This window comes from Puntigrus tetrazona, chromosome 9 (assembly GCF_018831695.1).
Source record: "Puntigrus tetrazona isolate hp1 chromosome 9, ASM1883169v1, whole genome shotgun sequence".
NCBI lineage: Eukaryota > Metazoa > Chordata > Actinopteri > Cypriniformes > Cyprinidae > Puntigrus > Puntigrus tetrazona.
Genome location: NC_056707.1, coordinates 16,919,259 through 16,938,276, shown reverse-complemented (window position 1 = coordinate 16,938,276; position 19,018 = coordinate 16,919,259). Strand labels below are relative to the sequence as shown.

Sequence of the window (19,018 nt, the reverse complement as noted above, 5' to 3'; positions counted from 1 at the left end):
ACTGCTGAATGGAAATGTTTAATTAAACGGCAATACTTCTAGTCAAATTCATTTTAAATAGAGTAACCTGGTGTAATTTTACAAGGCATAAACAATAGCTGTGAAATAATATAATGAAAAAAAATATAATGTAAAAATAATATAGCTGCTTCTCAATTTACAATACAGGTGTAGCTCATTTGAAAACCCGAATAACCACCACATTCTGATTCGGCAACGCACAACAAAATACATACATTTAAAAAAGATTGGTCCAAATTGCAATATTTTTCAATAAGTGAGTTTTACACATCAAGATTTGAAAGTGCATCATCTTTTTAAGCCCACATAGGCTGTGTAAAAATGTAATCAATAGCAATGCACCTTGAATTTACGTTCTTTATAAATATGTAAGCACCGCCTTATTAGAATGTGATCGTGATTATTGTCATTTCAAGTGGCACGATTTTTATATACAGGACATTATGTAGTGCAAATGTTGTCTTTTAACGACATTACCAAAACAGTAAATGTAAAACAAAAAGAGATCCTTGACATATTAATCATCACTACAACATTAACCATCAATATCTACAGTATCCACATCAACGTCTTCACTGATCCTTGGAACTTTATCAGATATGAGACAGCTGGTCAGCTGCTCTCTGCTCAGTGGGGCTTGTGGGACTTTTGAGTCTTCAGAACTTCACATGGAAGAAAAATTCAATAGTATGTTACTCAATTGCCTGACATTACACACAGTCAATAAAAGTTTATTGACCTCACCTTTTCAGCTTGTTTCCCTTTGGTTCTGAACAGGGGGAAAGAAACCTTTGGTCCCCTGTTAAAATAGAAATAGAAATCGGTCAATTCTTACATTAAACTTCACATAAAATTCATAATTCTTAGTAACACTACTGGATGTGCTCTAAATTGTTTGTGCATATATTTATTAATCGCATCAACAAATACTGTTGCAATGTTATTTTGACCTGCTGACATAGACATATATAATTAATAGTAATTAGTCAAATTTGTTACTTAATTTTATATATGTATATATATATATATATATATATATATATATATATATATATATATATATATATATATATATATAGGAAGAGTTCATTTGCAAAACACTGTTGTTTTTTTTGATTAGGTTAAAAATATCTAAAAACATAGCTAACACAAAACACAAGGTTTGAAAATGTAAAGTTATCTGTTTTTGCAAATAAACTTCAAAAAATAATAAATAAAATAATATATATATATATATACACACACACACACACAATTAAAATTGTTCATACAAGTGTAGTATAAATAAAAAAAATTAATTATTAAATTTACCTAAAATATCAACATTAACCTAAAGTTAAGTCTAAAGATGAAAAAGTTCATGTTCATGTTTTTGCATTAATAAAAAGCTGGACCACAGAAGTGACCCGCTGAGCGCTCCCACCTTCAGAGTTGACCTGTTTGACGGAGGGTGATCTGGAGCGGTTGCTGAGGGAGGGCTGTTTGTTGGTGTCAGAGCTGATGAAGGAAATGGCATCTTCTCCCTCAGCCGTGCCCATCAGAGACGCTCTGTAGTAAATCAGCGGCATCCAGCTCTCCTCTCTGTTGTTAATGACTTGCTCACTAGCAAACTTCTGCAAATAGCTGTAGCTGAGGAAAATACGACCGCTTTAGAGACGTTAAGATCCAAATCGCAGAATTAATTTTAGTTTCAACTTACATAGTCTTCTTGTCCGGTTTGAGCAGCTTGCTGGAGAATTCGCTGAGGATGGTGAGGTACGAGACGTACGGTGGAGAGTGTTTCTCAGACTGCTGAACGAAGCCTTTGAAGACAAACTCAATGCCGTCTCTGCACAAAGAAACCAGTAAGGGAACGTTTCCTTTTAAGACCTCAAGATTCCTTCTCCTATCCATCTGCATTTGAATCAAGACCAATAATACAGCGGGCCAAATGAATTTCTCGGTCCTGAAATAACCAAAGACAGGACTCTTCTGTACTGGCTTAAATTGAAGCCACGCGGTGCAGCATCTTTTTATTTGCGGTCGAACATAGCAATCGGTCTGTTTTAGCTGTGTGACTATGAACTGGCTGACACTGAGCCAGCAGCGGAGTGGACTGTGATACCTGTGGATCATGGCCAGGGACTCGCGGGATTTGATCTGGTCCCATCCGAAGGTGAGTGAGAAGCGTCTGGCCAGCTCCTTGATGCTGCTGTAGGTCTGGATCCTGGAGCTGCATGTGTTTCCTCTGTCCTGCTCCTGTTTCAGCCTCAGATACAGCTGAACACGCACAAGAAACATGTAAACCCCAGATTACAGACAATCTGACCTTATTTCTATTGCATATACTGATACTAATAATTATATGTGATCACAAATATACCGCAGGTTATTTTTTCTCTGTCAGCTAAGGGAAAACAGTCTTCTGTTGTATACAGCAATCGACATTTAAAGTGTATCAAAAGTTTTTTTTTAAGATAACTTAAGATAAACGATTTGAATCAACTTGAAATGTTGACTAGTAAATGCACTGATAATATTTTGGGGGGAAGTATGCTGGACATTGGCGCTCAAACATGAGATATCTGATATATAAAGAAACAAAGATGCTTTAATTGGTACTGCATATGCATAATATGTTAATGAAATATAAACATGTCATATGATACAAGTTTGAAATCCTGAGTAGTCTTTTTTTACATTATTGTAATATTTAATCATGGAGCAGCTTACGCTTCACTATAATTAAATAATATAGTTAGTTTAACATGTATACATTTAATATGAATACAATGGTACAATAAATTTGCAGTATACTGTATATCAGTTATATTGTTTACACATTAAAAAAACTAATAATTTTATAATGACAATATACAATGTACACATTTTCGATTAAATAATATATCTAAACTACCATTCAAAAGTTTGGGGTTGGTAATATTTTTTAAATGAGTAAGAAATTTGATACTTTATTCAGCAAGGATGCATTAAATTAATCAAAAGTGAATGGAAAGAATATTACATTATAAAAAAATAATATTCATATTTGATCTTTCTATTCATTAGAGAATCTAGGTTACCACATATATATGAAGCAGCACAAGTGTTATCAAAGTTAATATTTAAAACTGTATCTTGATATCAGCGTATTAAAATTGATGATATATTAAACAGAAAAGAGTTACATTTTAAATAAAAAAAAAAAATTATATTTAACAATATTACAGTTTTTATTGTTTTATTTTATAAATAAAATTCCAATTCAAATAAATGCATATAAATAATTTAAACATATATTAAATGGAAGCATAAACAGCTCTTTAGGCTTTGCTTTGTTCTAATATATCTATTAAAAAAAATAGTTTTCTAAAATGTCTAAAGAGCCGTGCACGTGTGTGAGCCATGCCTTCACGTCGTTCCTCGGCACAGTATCTACCATTAAGTTACTGAAGGAGCGAAAGAGCTGCTAGAACGTTCCCCGCTGAGCATGACGGGATTCGTTGCGTCTCTGAGGTGTCGACAGCTGCAGGGGCCCATCAGAGAGCAGAGAGCACAGGGGCCTGGGACAACCGGCTGAGCAGATGTGCCACGCAGAGGCACGTCACATGAGAGAGAGCGGCGGTGAAGGACTGCAGCCTCCATACCTGCTGAAGGCACTGCACCAGCGTGCGAGCGCTTTCCATCTTGTCCATCTGCCGTGTCCTGTTCAGGGTCTCTTTGATGATGTCGCCGAAGTCATTGTAGTACTGCAGGGGAGATATGACAGCAGTGAGCGATACAGGCTCCGTGTCTGCCATATGGCTTCACGCCTAGGAATGCAAGCCTGTGGCATACTGAAAGCACATTACCCATAAGTCTGTCTGGCCCTCAGGATAAGACTCTGGAAAGTCTCGCCTATTAGTCATGAGAGGTTTAAGGATTCTTTTTTTTTTTGAACTTCTAATATGGTGACCATCATGTTCGAACATACCAAAATACCATACTTGTATCATATACAATGTGTCACACTTCACGTTGTGACTTCATTATTAGAGGTACAGTCGGGGTCTCAGATATCACAGATAAGTGACGGTAATGCAGTTCTGGACACTTTTGGGGAAGCAGCATCACCCTTTTATTTTTATTAAAAAAATGTTTTACATGAATTCTTCTTTTAAGAAAACTTAGCTAATATAAAGCTTTATAAAGAGTTGAGATATTTTAGTTTAATATACATTTACCATTCATAGTGCGTAAGATTTTTAAATGTTTGCAAAAGTCTTTTATACTATAAGCACGGCTGCATTTTTTAAAAATAAAAAATACAGCTAAACACTAATATTGTACAATATTATTAATTTAAAAGAACTCCCCTGTTTTTCCCTGTGATACAAAAGCTGAAATTTCAGCTTTCAGGAATGTTTTGATGAAAGGTCTACAGAACGGTATTCATTTCAAATCAGTTTCATAACACACACACATACGCATTGTGTTTACATGTTTTGTGGGGACTCTCCATAGGTGAATGGTTTTTATACTGCACAGGGTATGTGTTATTCCTACACCAACCAAACATACCCCTTACAGGAAACTACTGGCTTTTTTAGATTTAAAAAAAAAGTTTTTCTTTTGTATGTTTTATAAGCTTTTTTCCTCATGGGGACCTAAAAAATGTCAACATTTACATTTGGTCCCCATAACGTGATAAATACCAGGGGCACACATACACACACATAAACATATGCTGTCACTTCTGAATAATGTTTCCTTTTTTCCAAATGAACAAGATCTTAATCACTCCAAACATTTGAACAGTAGTGTATGTATGACATGACAATGTTTACAGTTTCTGTCTTTCGGCTTTTGGAAACATATTTATTTTGCATTATTAATGAAATATTTCATACTTGTATTAAAATCAAAGTATCACTAAATGCTTGTTTTAATTATCAATCTTTATTAATTAAATATCAAATATTAACTATAAATTACTATTTTATCCATTTGTAAAAAAATAAATAAAAAAAAGTTAATTCATTACATTTATATTGAGCTTTTCTGGGTACTCTGTGAAGTGCTAAGTGAAGTGTTTCAGTATATACGTGTCACTGATGGTGGGGGTTTCTCTCAGAAAGTAAGATTTCCGACATGTCTTGCTGAAAACTCGCACGAATCCACTCTTACACTGAGTGGCTTTGAGACTTCTGCCAGTTAATGCATGCTGTTTATTAAACCCAAACATTGTAGGTGAGGGTCTGCATTAACCACCCTCAGCCGCTGACCCAGCTATTGCCAAACAGCAGCCTTCATTTATTACCATCTATTTGCTTGAATACATAATCTAATACATATCCGCTCTGAGCGGTCAAAAAATATCCCACTATCGAACAGTTCAGAGAAGTGACCGCTTGTTACCGGGAGGAAGCTGTTCAAATGAGGGGTTTGCAGGGCTTGCCAACTTCACATCATTTGCCTTAACTTTGAAAGCTGTCGTTCAAACTGATGGCATTCATTTTGCGAGCGTGTGTGTGTGTGTGTGTGTGTGTGGTTTTCTCTTCGTAGGCCTCATCAGAGAATGTTGGTGGCTCTGTGCTGGCCGAGCCAAGTGGGCATTCCAAACATGTCAGCATGTCAAACACACACACAAACACACAAACACACACAGCACTGTAAATCCCACCTATCGTAAATTCCAATTCTAAGAGCTCCAGTTATTAAAGAGGAGCCAAATGAACACACCACCTCCATCTAATACTAAACAGTATGCTAAATTGATATTTTTTACATTACTTAGAAATCAAAAATTCATATATGTGTGCGTATATATATATATATATATATATATATATATATATATATATATATATATATATATATATATATATACACATATATATAGTGATAAAAAAGACATACATTATACACACACACACACACATATATATATATATATATATATATATATATATATATATATATATATATATATATATATATATAAAGCTTTATAAAGAGTTGAGATATTTAGTTTCCCTAATGATCCTCCTTTCTGATTTCAGGGTTTTAGTTTAATATACACTTACCATTCATAACTTTGGAGTGTGTAAGATTTTTAAATGTTTGCAAAAGTTTGTGTGTTTGTATAAAATGTATTTATTTTTTTAAACTAGATTATTTCAAAGTAGACGGTAAAAAGTCATATTTGCTGTGGACACTGCTATTTCATGCTCATTGCGTGCTGTTGTACTATTCCAGCAAACTGCGGTGATTATTTGTAGAATTACACTGAGAAACAAACTCCAGATTAAGTATCGACTTAACTCCGATCAGATCAGAGCGAGAGAGACCTGCGTGATGAGTGAAGACTCGTACCTTCACATACTGCTTGAAAACCTCAGCAGCCATGCTCATCTCCAGCACGCTGTGAACTATCAGCTTGCAGTACGCCGCCAGAAGATTTCTCCGCCGGTGCAAGTCTTCCAGCCGTCCGTCTCCGCACTCACTCTCACTGACTGCACAGACAGACACAGAGAAAGAGAGAGAGAGACAGGTCGAAACAGAGGGGTTGAGATTCAATAAGGGAGCAGTATAATTATGATACTCAAATCTTATAAATGAAATGCTTTCCTAAGGTGAGCTAAAGTTAACAACATTTTCTGCTCTGGAAACAGAATGTGTCTGTCGTCGTCCTGCCTGGTCCTGAAGCCATCACTTAATAGAGAGGTTTCATAACAGCATTAGTGACGTGAAGAAAATCCAATAACTAAATTGCTTTTTATTACATGTTACCAGCAAAAGCTTATATTGCATTTTTCAAGAGGTAAGGAATTTGTGCCAGCACGAATCGACGACTCTCTGAAATATTTATAGAATTAATGCGATTTGCTTCAGTCACACTTGATTTCTAATCAAATACCCCAAAATCTGATGCTATCTCATATGCTGCTTGTGTTTGTCTTAAAGCAACACAAGGCCAAAAACAACACAAAAACTAGTTTAGGAGAGCTAATATTGATTTTTCAGCATATGTAGTCATTTTGGATATGCCTACCAAAGCTTCTAAATATAATTCCACAGGCGTCTGTGATGATCTAATTACCTGTTCATTTACAAGTGCAACTTCTGTAAGATCTCACCTAATAACATCATAAGGGATTATTATCATAATGCATTATCTGTTAGACTTACACCACTTGATTCAATGGCATGTCTGATAGGTCAGTAAGAAGGTGGGTTTACAATTAGATTAACTAACCACAAACAAATACTGTGTTCTGCTACAGAGCTTTTCACTAATAGAAGGCGAATGAGGCTGATTGTGTTTCTTTATGTGATTATTTAGTGCCTAACATAGGCAGGTGTAGAGGCAGACTGCCATCTGCTGGTAAAATTGAGACTATTCTTTAAAATTACTACACTTTAAAATTGTATATATATATATATATATATATATATATATATATATATATATATATATATATATATATATATATAATACAAAGGTTTTAAATGTATAATATAGGCTTGGAATTGGAAAGATTTCTTTTTCTGAAAAAAAAAGTTTCTTTTGCTCATGTATTTGTCGGCATGCATTTGATGAAAAATGCAGTTCAAAAAATAATGCATGAGTAAATTATTAGATCATTATTTGTAAAATAACTACTGTATTTTTGAACATATTTAAAAATGTCATGGAAAAGCAGAATTTTTACGAGCCATTGCTCCAGTCTTTAGTTTTGCATGATACTTGAGAAATAATTTTAATATGTAAACTTGGTCAGCAAAACAAAAATATATTTCTCATGTTATAAAGAGTACACGTGTACACACAGTATACATATACACTCATATATAGATGGATTTATCTTATATTAAAAAAATACAAAATCTATTTACCTCTATGCAAAGGGAATTATGTAGCTGTTTTTTCCTTGCATATTTCTGACAAACAGCACATGTCACTGTGTCACTCACAGCATCACATATAGATTGAGACAACCTCTGTCTCTCAGGGAAACTGCGTCTGTCACAAAAGCATCAAGAGCTGTTGTGATTTTGTTCCTCGTGTTTTTGTCTCTGTGGTTTAATTGGGCCCAGGGGAGGGGGAGCCCACACCCACACATAAAAAGTTTGTCCCAGGCCCTGTGAATTTTAGTGTCAGAATTGTATGATACCCTTAGGTATTCCAGATAATCTCTTAATGGAAAATTTTCCACACAAAAAATTGCATCAGACGTTTTCTTTAGTAGATAGTTTGATCTGAACTGCAAACTGCTCAAGTTATCGGCCAACTGGGAAGCACTTCATCATTTTCATCAATTTGCCACAGCCACTTTTTATCCTCATTTAGGGCCCTCCTTTAAAAGCATCCTGTGTGCACATCCAATGTTAAGCGCGTCATGAACAACATGAAAGTTCTGTTTTATGCACAAAGAAGCCTCAGTTAAATTTCAAAAACATACAAAAAGAAATGATCTAAAGGGCAACAACTCTCTAAACACTGGATCTGTTGAGGCCGCCCACATGTCAGCCCACAGCAGAGCACAGGCCACACAAGAACCCTTAAGATTTTCTGAAAAGAAGAGAGAGAGAAAAAAAAAAAACCTTTACTACTGTGGGTGTCCTGTTCAGGGCTGGTGAAGACATGCTCCACAATGAAGGAAAGAAGAGCTTTCTGGAGTTTGGGATCAGGGGTGTACAGCAACGGAGTGCCTGCAGACGAATCCCACATCTGAAGCTGGTAATTATGAGCTATGAGAACATCACTCAGACACATGAAGGCCTTTGTGAAAAACAACACAAAACAGACAGTGCCTGATCAACAGATGTGATATAAAATAGACAATATAACAATCCTAATCAATGTAATTATATCTTTTTCCAAAAGACTAAATTACTTTGTGTTTTCATCACTTTTTACCTATATAAAATATGTTAAGTGTAATTAATTATAGAAATAAAACAATCAAACACTCATGACTGAAAACGCTAAAAAAAAACAACAAAAAAATGCAATGCAACAGCAGAAACTCTCAATGCACTTTTCTAGCTTAGATTTGTCGTCTTGTTTCCAGCCAAAATATCTAAAAAAAAATTTAAATAAAGAAGGATTTTCTGGACAAGTAAAAATTATTGTCTTGGCTTTAATAAAACAAGTCAAAATTAAGCAAGTTTTTGATTAGAGCAAGGAAAATAATCAGCCAAAACCTTAATTTCATCTATGTCTAAGCTGGAAAAGCATTTTATGCAGTGTAGCGCTGATACAATTAATTTTCTCGCTCAAGTAACATAAATTATTGATGTAATTAACTTTATTAAAATTACAGCCCTCAAAATTTTAAATGGATTCACTGAGAATATCGACAATTCAAAGCGGTCTTAAAAATAGACAAAGACTGTCCGAAACGTCCTTTTGTTTTAGTTTCAATTAGTATGTTTTTCAGCTGTCAGCGTGCCTTGGCATGGAGTGAGGATTCATTAAAACACAGCGCAGGTGCCAAGGGCACTCCGCAAGAAATTAAAGTCAAAACAAACAGGATTCAAACAATGCCAGCGCATCGGCCCACTGGCACACATGCTACAGCTTAGCGCACAGACAATGCTCTCTGATGTGCTTGGAATAATCCACTTTGAAGAAAGGGCTGAATCGAGTGGTATGCTGTGAACAGAGAGAGAAATGTGTTGCTCACTTGCTCTCGTACAAGCTGCTCAGCGTGCGAGAGACAGCGGTGACATTTCTCACAGAAGGCACGTAGCTGGCTTCTCTGCTGGAGGGCGGACTCCTAAAACCACACACAAACACACACATCCAAAACTATGACAATTCTTTTCCTGTGCAGCTTTTGATTTATACATTTGTAGTTACATTTATTGAATTATTACGCATGCATATGACCGTACTGATAGAGAAAGTAAACAAAGCTTTGACACAAAGTCATATGACCAACAAAAAGAGCAAAATAACAGACTGCAGCGGGGCTCTAACTGATGTAGACCGATGAAAGCGTCGTTGTGAGAAGTGCCGCCAGACTCTTGTGTAAAATATTCTTTCATAATTACGTGCACGTGGAGCTCCAGGGTGGACGTGCCGGATCGGTTCCTCCATCCCACGTAGTCGCAATGTCAATTCAGCTAAATGACTCTTTTGAATCGGACATATATCGCAATTTTATGCTGAACACGTCTTTTTTTCCCTCTCACCTCGGGTCGCCACTCACATTAGAATTGCAGATTGAGCTGAGCTGCCGCCTGGGCCAAAAATTGCTGCCTGCCCTGTCAGTTATTGATGACGAGGCCAGAGGAGAAAGCGGCCATTTCTTTGCCGGTACTGAGCGAATCTTACCTACAGCAGTCTTAATGGCCACCAATATTTCACTGCATAAAGGTTAGAGGTGGAAAGATATGATTACCCCGTGCACAGCATGGAAACACAGGCCTAATAAGAAGCCCTGCTATTAGCGGCGCAACCATTACGCCCCCTACAATCCATCACCAGCACCAACTTTTCCTAAAGACTCACGATCAATTGCTTTCTATCACTTATTAAAATCCGCTGGACATAACCCTAGAGCCTCTGTGTTGATGTTTGAAATGCAACGTGGCAGGTTTAAAGGACACGGCTCTTTGTGATGGATCATACGGCAACTCTGTAGAAAGAGAGTCTTGCATGCCAAAAAACGCTTGTTTAATTAATTGCCCAAGGGGAAACTCTGGCCTTACGTCTGTGCTTGTAGATATTACCATTCTAAGCATGATCTCTGCGGTTTATGACAGCAGTCACAATTCAACTGAAGTGGACGAGAAAGGTAGATGCCTCACCCTGGAGGTTAAACCTTCTCCAAAGGTGTTGAGCTTCCAAATGATGCAGCTACACATGCAGCGCAGAGCCTCAATTGATACCTACAAGAAATACAGATTAGAAAGATAAACCCTGTTGAAGGAATAAAAGAGTAGAGGGTAATAATCTTACCTCCATGGGAAGACCACCATGTTTTATGTCCACATCTAGGAGTCTGGTCCCAAGCTCAAACAGGCTCCATTTAGACAGATCCTGAGCGCTAGGCAGATATGATGAAGCACAAATAAAATAAGAACAATACATTTGAATGCCATCAGACAAAATTAAGACACAGATTTTTATTAAATGTTTATGATTTAAGAGCACCTGTGCATCTTAGTAACATTTCGGGAATGTTCATATAGAAGTAAAATATTCTTAAAGTATAAAAAGAATTACTTTTTGAATGTGTGCAAAACTTTCTAAAGTAGTGTTTTCAATGTAATGAGAATGTTAGGAACACATTCTTAAAACACAGCTTTTGAAATGTGCTTATCCGAAATATTGCAAAGTGTGCATAGATAAAATAAACTAGAAACTGCTTACACGTTGAACGCATTAAGTTTCTTCAGTGTGGATAGAATATCTAAAGTGCTGTCCTCATTTGCAGTGAAACAAGCGTCCTGTACAAGAAAGAAAGAATGAAAATTTTATTTAATTAGAATCTATTCTGTTGTATAAGATACAGTCATAAATAAACTTATTCTTTATTGATGTCAAGAAAAATTTACAATGCATGTATGTATCTGGTACGAGCATGTAAAAGAACATTTAGAGCTTCTAGTGGTCCATTACTGTACTCACACTCAGTGATTCTCCTAACCGTGTTCCCAGTGTGTCTGTCCAGTGCTGGATGAGCCTGTCAAAGCTGGGCCGGGCCAGAGAGTGCCAGGGCAAATCCTGAGCGCAGAGGCACTGGTAAGAACGAGCAGCCGCCTCCAGCAGACCAGCATCTGTGTGTCTGTCCACAGCAGTCTCCAGCTCAGACAACAATGCCTGCAAACACTACATCAAAATACAAATATATATACAAAGTGCTACAGAAAACTCTATCAATTTAAACATAGACAGTTCAGATGTTTTTTTAAGGAATTAATTTAGCAATTTTAGTCTTATTTAGCAAGAATACATTAAATTGATCAAAAACAGTAAAAACATTTATAATGTCAATTTTAAATGCATGTTCTATCAAAATTTCTATTGACCAAAGAATTCTGAAAACTTATTATATGCATAAATAACACAGCGAAGTCAGTGCATCAGATAATACACAAACACTTACCAGTGAATTTTCATGATCACAGGTGTCCGTTTGGAAAAACTGAGGTATTTTTAGAAGGGAGGTGAGTTTTTCAGCATCCTCTGAGTACTAGAGGATGAGATTAGATATCAAGTTAATTTCTGAAAAAGCAGTTGTGGTAAAAATGAACAGTGCAGTGATTTTTCTTTTACCTTGGATAACAGCTCAGGTAGTACTTTAATAAAGTGTTCAGTGAGTTTTGTGCAGTCATCAATTTGTAACTTTTTCTCTTTAGCATTTATAACCTAAAAAACATAGATATGTGACTAGCAACAAGTAACAGTACCGCAGTGTGTTAGATGTGTCTATAAGAAAGTGAACAGCTGGAGTATGAACATAAAAGTGAAGTATATCTGACAGCACTGTTAGATCAGAGCGCCATCTAATGGAAGATGCAACAGGAAGTCTTACCTTTTTACCTGCTCCTCTCCCTGACAAAGGAGGGCCCTCTGCAGCCTGCCTCACTGACGCCAATATGAGCTCAATCACAAAAGCCTCCTCAGCAATACTCAGAGCTGCAGTTAATGCAAAAAAGATATCAGTTTGCTCTCTCTCGGTAGAGTTTCAAATAGAGGAGATAACGCTAGATAGAAAACAGTTATTTTAATTTCTGTTTCTATTAATCATTAAAACATTAGTCTATTTAAATATTTAACTCATTGTAGTTGTATATATATACTTGTAAATATTTGTTAAAGGATGGAAATCTCTGCTACTGATACTGCAGCATTACACAGAAGTATACTGGAGTGTATACTGTAGTGTGCACTAAACTACTACTACTTGCCTTGTTCCTGACAGGACATGTGAGGTAAGAGCAGTGAGGTAAGACCGGTCCAGTCCTTTAGCAGAGCTCCTGCACTGTCCCACAGACTATCCACGAGGTACATCACATGCTGGTGCAGCTTATGACAGAAAGGAGAAAAAATCAGTTTTTTTCAATTTCAAAACAAATACATTACCACAGAATCTTAACGATTGCCACAGGAGCTAAGTTGTCTAGGGCTTTTGAAATAATGTTGCATACAACAACCAAATCTCAAAGCACATGTACTACCCACAATATTTTATTTTTAGGCATGGCTCACTTCAAGTTAACAAACCTCGCTCTCAGTGTGGAAGTGAATCAGGGCTCGGACCCTAGCTAAGACTAACTCTCTGTGCTTCTCCGGATCAGAGGCTCCATCTCTGGGCTTTGATATTTCAGGGTTACTAAGCAGCCTAAGAGCAGACAAATGACACCATGACAGCAAATCAATTGAAGTAAGCAAATTACAGCTATCATTTACATATATACATTTAACACACAAAAGGGCTTGGTTTTGTAGAAACATGACAATGAACGCAGACCTGTTATAGAGGAATTCACCAGCAGTGGTAGCTAGAGGTCTGTGGGAGCAGTACACAAATTGGAAGACATTCTTGTAGTCATCAGGACTCAGAACATCCTCACAGGATCTGATACAGAAGGGAACGATTTCAACAATTACATGAGGAACAGCAGAGTATACCCTTCACAGAAGAGAAGTCAAAGTATGGATGATCGAACTCTATGAGAAATAGTCAGCATGAGGAGCAAGGGGAGATACTTACTGAGAGATGACCATGAGCAATCTCATGGCCTGTATGGCCACATCATGGTCTTTATCCAGAGTCATGGAGATCATCCTCTCCTTCAACAGAAAAAGCATTCAATCGCTCATGTAAAAACTTTAACAACCCGCTATGAGAGCAATCTTATCTCGAAACCCTAAAACAGGACATGAGTTAAAGACCCACAATGCACTTAAACAGCTCTTTAAATCATGGCTGTGCTAATGTGCTTGCTGCCGTTAGTGAGGGTACGGTGAGGGTGGGGTCCTGTGGGAAGCTATCAGGGCAGTGAGCCCAAGGCAAAACCTGAGGGGCTTTCCAGCCTGTCAATCAGCAATCATGCCCTCCTGCTGTCCCACTGCAGCTTTACTGGACCTTAACTTAACAACTGCCAAAGAAGTTTACAGACCACGTCCATTTAAGAAGTTTTGGCAAAACAGCAAGACCGTAAGAGCTAGAGAACAAACTTACAGCCAGTAAACAACTCTCCACAAAGAAGTTTATTTTTCTACAGCAGTTACTCTCAGGTACAGTTTCAGCTTAAAACTTCACTATGTCCTAACTGGGTATGTGACAGACAGTAGTCATGAAAATTTGAGATTTTATTCTAATCACCTGTGATGGCAACAAGTGGAATTTTTGTAAGGTGCTTGGTTTCTGTAGCATCGTGATAAGTAGCTTTATACATTTTTAAGTATTTTTAATAGTCAGCTGTAATGCACACAACTGTATATCGCGCATTAAATATGTTCTGATTAGATGTAAATGTTGCATGGTTTTCAGTATTTTTGTGTAATGGCACAAAATGACAAGTGACAAGTGTCCCAGTTCATGCAGCCATTTTGAGGTATAAATATAGTGAATAGTGTGTTTGCCGTGAAAATTACAAGACTAAAAGTGCACTTCAAATATACAGAGGGTGCACTTAACCGCTTTGAAAACATAAAGTGGGGGAAAGAGTGGCAGCTTTCCTAATGTAGAGGAAGGGGAGAGGCTATCAGACAAAATAACCTTCTAAAATTCATACACTACACGGTAAATAGTACATAGTATGTAATGTATATCATTCAGGACACAAGTTATAATGTGAGAATGGGAAAGCAATCATTACCTTAAACCTTATTGTGAAAAGGTCCATTTTGGAACTACTTTGATCCTGATAAAGTGCCTGTAGACCCAGCACGCATTTCAGACGCACATCAGGTTGCTGCAGAATATTACAAAACATAAAACAGGCAGGTAAATAACAACAACTGATATTGGAAAATATCTAAACATTTTAACAGTTATTTAAACACCCGGCTACAGGCTCACTCACCTTGTCATGCATCATCCATCCCACATACTTTAGATAGCTGTCGTTCAGAAACACTGAATCATACAGCTTCATCCACACCATCAGTTCCTCCATGCAGATGGCCCTGATTTCAGGAATCACGTCTCTGAAAGTCACAACACAGTTATAATGGTACATTTTTTCAATTTAAATAAAATTTTTAGGGAAGTGAAGACTAGGTCACCTGTATCTCTTCAGGAAGACTCCTTTGAAAATGGCATCCATCATGTTCTCAATTTCACATTTCTTGTCCTGTAACTGAGGAATGAAAGTAATTCATTTAGTTCAATTTGTCTTGTCCTTTTCTAACTTTACTCTTTCCTGTACATCAACACCACCATTGAATATTTTTGTAACACTTTGTATTCCTGAAAAATAGTTAAATAGTTTCTGGATTAAATGATCAAACAGCACCAATAAAAAAAGAAAGGCTTATTGAGCACAAAATCAGCATATTACAATGGTTTCTAAAGGATCATGTGGCAAAGAAGACTAGAGAAATTGCTGTTAAAAATTTAACTAAAACATTTAACGTCATTCTTTTTAAATGTCGCCTGTAACTTAAATCTTACAATGAGATTTAAACCAAGTGTGAAAGATTTGTGTATAGAAATGTTTAACTCCGTAACCAGTCACAGTCTAACCTCACTGATCTTTCTCTGGATCCTGTCCAGCCTCGGAGAAGCCCGTTTGCTGGCCATCTTAGCCAGCTCGACCTCGTAGAGCCGCTGACTGTTATCGACACTGACACTGAGGTTGAGAGCCACATTCACCAAAGCACTGAGCAGCTTCACTGCTGCAGAGACACACACAGCAGCAGCAAAACATCAGCATGCGGGATGTCTGTGTGTGTGGTTCAAGGTCAAGAGGAATTAATCATCGGGGCAACTTACCCGCTAGCGTACAGGTGTGCCTGAAAGCGCGAACTCTGGAATCGGAGAGCTCTGTCAGCAGTGAAATGAGTGTGTTCAAGAGGTAGCCGTCAAAGATTACACAGTTCTGACACTGGGCCACTAGCACCGATACAAATTCACAGAAGTGTGACCGAAACCTCTTCCAGTACAGGCCAGACATAATGAGGGGATACTCGCCACTGTCCTAAAAAGGATGGAAAGAGGATCAGTGGCAGTAATGTTGGCAATGTTACAGTAGATTTCTATTTCAAATAAATGCTGTTCTCTACTGTCTATTCACTTAAAGACTGCAAAAAAATTATCATGGTTTCAGCAAAAAAAAGCATCATAATGATTTATAATACTGAGAATGAATAACAATTGTTTCTACTTCAGAACCAAATCAGCATATGAGAACGATTCTGAACGATCATGTGACAGTAATGGCTGCTGAAAATTCAGCTCTGCGTCACACGAATAAATTGTTTTAAAATACATCAAAATAGAACACAGTTTCAAATTAAACTGCAATAACATTTCACCAAAAAAAGGCAAATGAGACACTAAGGACAACATGATCATAATTTTCAAAATTGTGTTAAGTGCCCTGAATCGTACCATGTCAAGAGGCCACGTGACAGTTAAAATCCATGGAAATGCAAGAAACTTCTTATATTGTAAACCTGTGTCCTGTGATTCACAAAAAAAAAAAACCCACAAATTAGTAAGAGCAAGAAACATGGGAAATTAATCAGTGATGAGCATGCTGGATGTCTAACCTCATCCAGATCTTCCACCATTTTACTCAAGACATCAGCCCCCTTTTTGCTCTGAAACATCTCTGCCGTAACCATCCCTGCAAAAGCACAGAACGAATTCACATCCCGAACTACAATATACAACACAAGCAACAAACCACTGAAAAATAACTACTTATATTAGTCATAAATGTATATATTACTCAACACTATGTTTTATTTTGAGAGAGTACAGGCATTACAAAACTTGCCTTTGCATCCTGAACATTGGATGAAGAAGCTGATGAGGTCGAGCAGTGCTGTGTCTCTGTCACCAGTATAAGCGTCAATCCAGTCATCCACCACAGCCTTTAACAAAACAAACCAATCATCCGTATATTAAAGGTTTGTTTTAATCAGTATGACCTAAAAAGAACTTTGTGGCCTTCCAAGTATTATCTGTAGCAGGGCTGATCATGCTGGACGTACCTGCATTGCATTCCTGCCCATGCTGACCACCTCAAACAGTGTGACGGCTTCCACGTCCCCATTTCTGAGCTGTTCGTTCTCCGCTCTACTGAAGCTGCCATTACTGCTCTTTGAATGCTTTCTTTTGGCATTCTCAGAACATTCCCGGGCTTTCCTCTTTCCTCTCTGAACATGACGAAACACAGTACTAAATAAGTACAAAATCTCAAAAGAAGCCAGTTGCATTATAATTAAAGTCACTGTGATGAAAACATTGCGGTTTTAGCAGCACTTACCACAGCCTTCTGTCTGTTTTCATTTCTCTCGCTTGAAACATGATGCAACGATGCACAAGAAGAGACATCAACTACAGAGTTCTCTCTGAAAACAGGATGAACAGGCAGTTGTTTATCTGTACATCTTGAATGATAAAATGTCATCAAACTGGGATATTTCAGAATAAGCCTGCATAAAATCTCTAAATGTTTTACGATGAAAACGCAGAAACAGTGTTCAGGATTCTCACTTTTGCACCGATCTGGACAGTAAAGTTGGCTCTGCTATCATCTCCTCTCAGATCATAACTGGATTACAAAACTGATGGTTTTCTGAATTGGAACAAAAGCAAAAAAAAATCACAATGTTAATCAGTATGTCACATTAATACCATCGACATTAATACTGTTAACATTTGTTAGACACCAAATATCAAACATAAATAAACGAATATGTTGTTAAACTCCATGCATCTAGAAAGAGATCAACACATACCTTTTATTTATCCAGTTAACTTCACATCATCAAAAAAACAAAAACTAAAATATTGGCTTTTGATATCTTGTTACTTACTATAAACGGATATATTTGTTCATATTATACAGCTTAATCCGGTGGTAGTCAAACTTTTGACATAAGCACTATATGTTATCAATATAAGACAATATTAAAGCAATACTTCGGTAAGGTACTGTTGTAATATCAGCAAATAGTTTGTTTTCATATAATTTCATATTCACAAAAACTAGATCAATACATTTAAGAGCTCCTGCTGCAGTGTTTTCCCGTGATTTTTACAATTTACTGAAAATCATAGTATACTATCACCATAGTTCATTTAAGCGCGCTAAACGTTTGCCAAAATATTTAAAACAAAAACATTTCGCTTCTAATTTAACTTGGGTCTTTTAATGTACAGTTTGGAGCCAGACATGAAAAGAAACTCGAGTAAACCACGAAAAAAACATAAGGTGACAAGTGACCTAATCTTGGATGCCATTGGCTGAGGTGCCCGTCAACGAAACAAAACCAAAAACCTGATTGGCTAGTTCAAATGTCAATCAGAATTCTTCCATTTCTCTCTTAATGTGCCATATTGAAACAAAAGCCTCTTACGAGAAGCAGTTTCATTCATCTGAATGTGTGACCGGGCTCAAAACGTTAACAAAACTGTCAGGCTAAGAACAAGGCACGCAAGCTACTGAGTTAATTATTTAAACTAATGAGCACAGAAAAGGCAATCGGGATATAGTGTATACTGACCTTCCGGCTTTATTGTAGACTTGCTATTATATATATCGATTACTGCAAAAACGCGATTGGTCTTACCAATGACAGCCGTCATCTTGTTTGGAGGATTAATGTAAACTGCACGTATAAATTTGCCTACTCCCAGTTCAACATAGACGCGTGCACGTCAACGAGAGCGCGCTGTACGTCTGACGTAAGCCCACGAGAGGCATATTACATAATTTCAGCAAATCAGTTTACTAGCAATACTGATACAAAAAAATGTTATTTATACAATGAATACGAAATAGTTTTAAGTGATAGCATGATAAAATTATAATGTATATAATCAAATATAATCAATAA

At 36.8% G+C, this 19,018-nt stretch overlaps 1 protein-coding gene across 5 annotated transcripts; it reads right to left on the bottom strand.

Moving 5' to 3' along the window:
* Positions 1–2: 2 nt before the first annotated feature.
* On the bottom strand, positions 3–18,876 carry si:ch211-269e2.1 (cohesin subunit SA-2). Of its 5 annotated transcripts, none has more exons than XM_043248944.1 (32): positions 18,752–18,876; positions 17,673–17,754; positions 17,443–17,527; positions 17,168–17,332; positions 16,951–17,047; positions 16,721–16,797; positions 16,560–16,631; positions 15,942–16,146; positions 15,693–15,844; positions 15,233–15,306; positions 15,031–15,154; positions 14,824–14,919; positions 13,713–13,792; positions 13,470–13,577; positions 13,223–13,340; positions 12,907–13,024; positions 12,531–12,634; positions 12,272–12,364; positions 12,102–12,188; positions 11,624–11,824; positions 11,366–11,442; positions 10,952–11,039; positions 10,801–10,881; positions 9,672–9,764; positions 8,587–8,764; positions 6,355–6,494; positions 3,648–3,749; positions 2,126–2,280; positions 1,721–1,966; positions 1,445–1,650; positions 766–820; positions 3–683 (listed from the first exon to the last, which is right to left on the bottom strand). In XM_043248944.1, the coding sequence occupies exons 2-32, from the start codon at positions 17,711–17,713 to the stop codon at positions 557–559; spliced, it is 3,645 nt and encodes a 1,214-aa protein (XP_043104879.1). In that variant the 5' UTR covers positions 17,714–17,754; positions 18,752–18,876; the 3' UTR covers positions 3–556. The 5 variants fall into 5 exon arrangements, with proteins under 5 accessions (XP_043104879.1, XP_043104878.1, XP_043104881.1 ...); XM_043248943.1 differs by having other exon boundaries at positions 18,686–18,849; XM_043248946.1 differs by having other exon boundaries at positions 8,593–8,764; positions 18,686–18,849.
* Between the last annotated feature and the right edge of the window lie 142 nt (positions 18,877–19,018).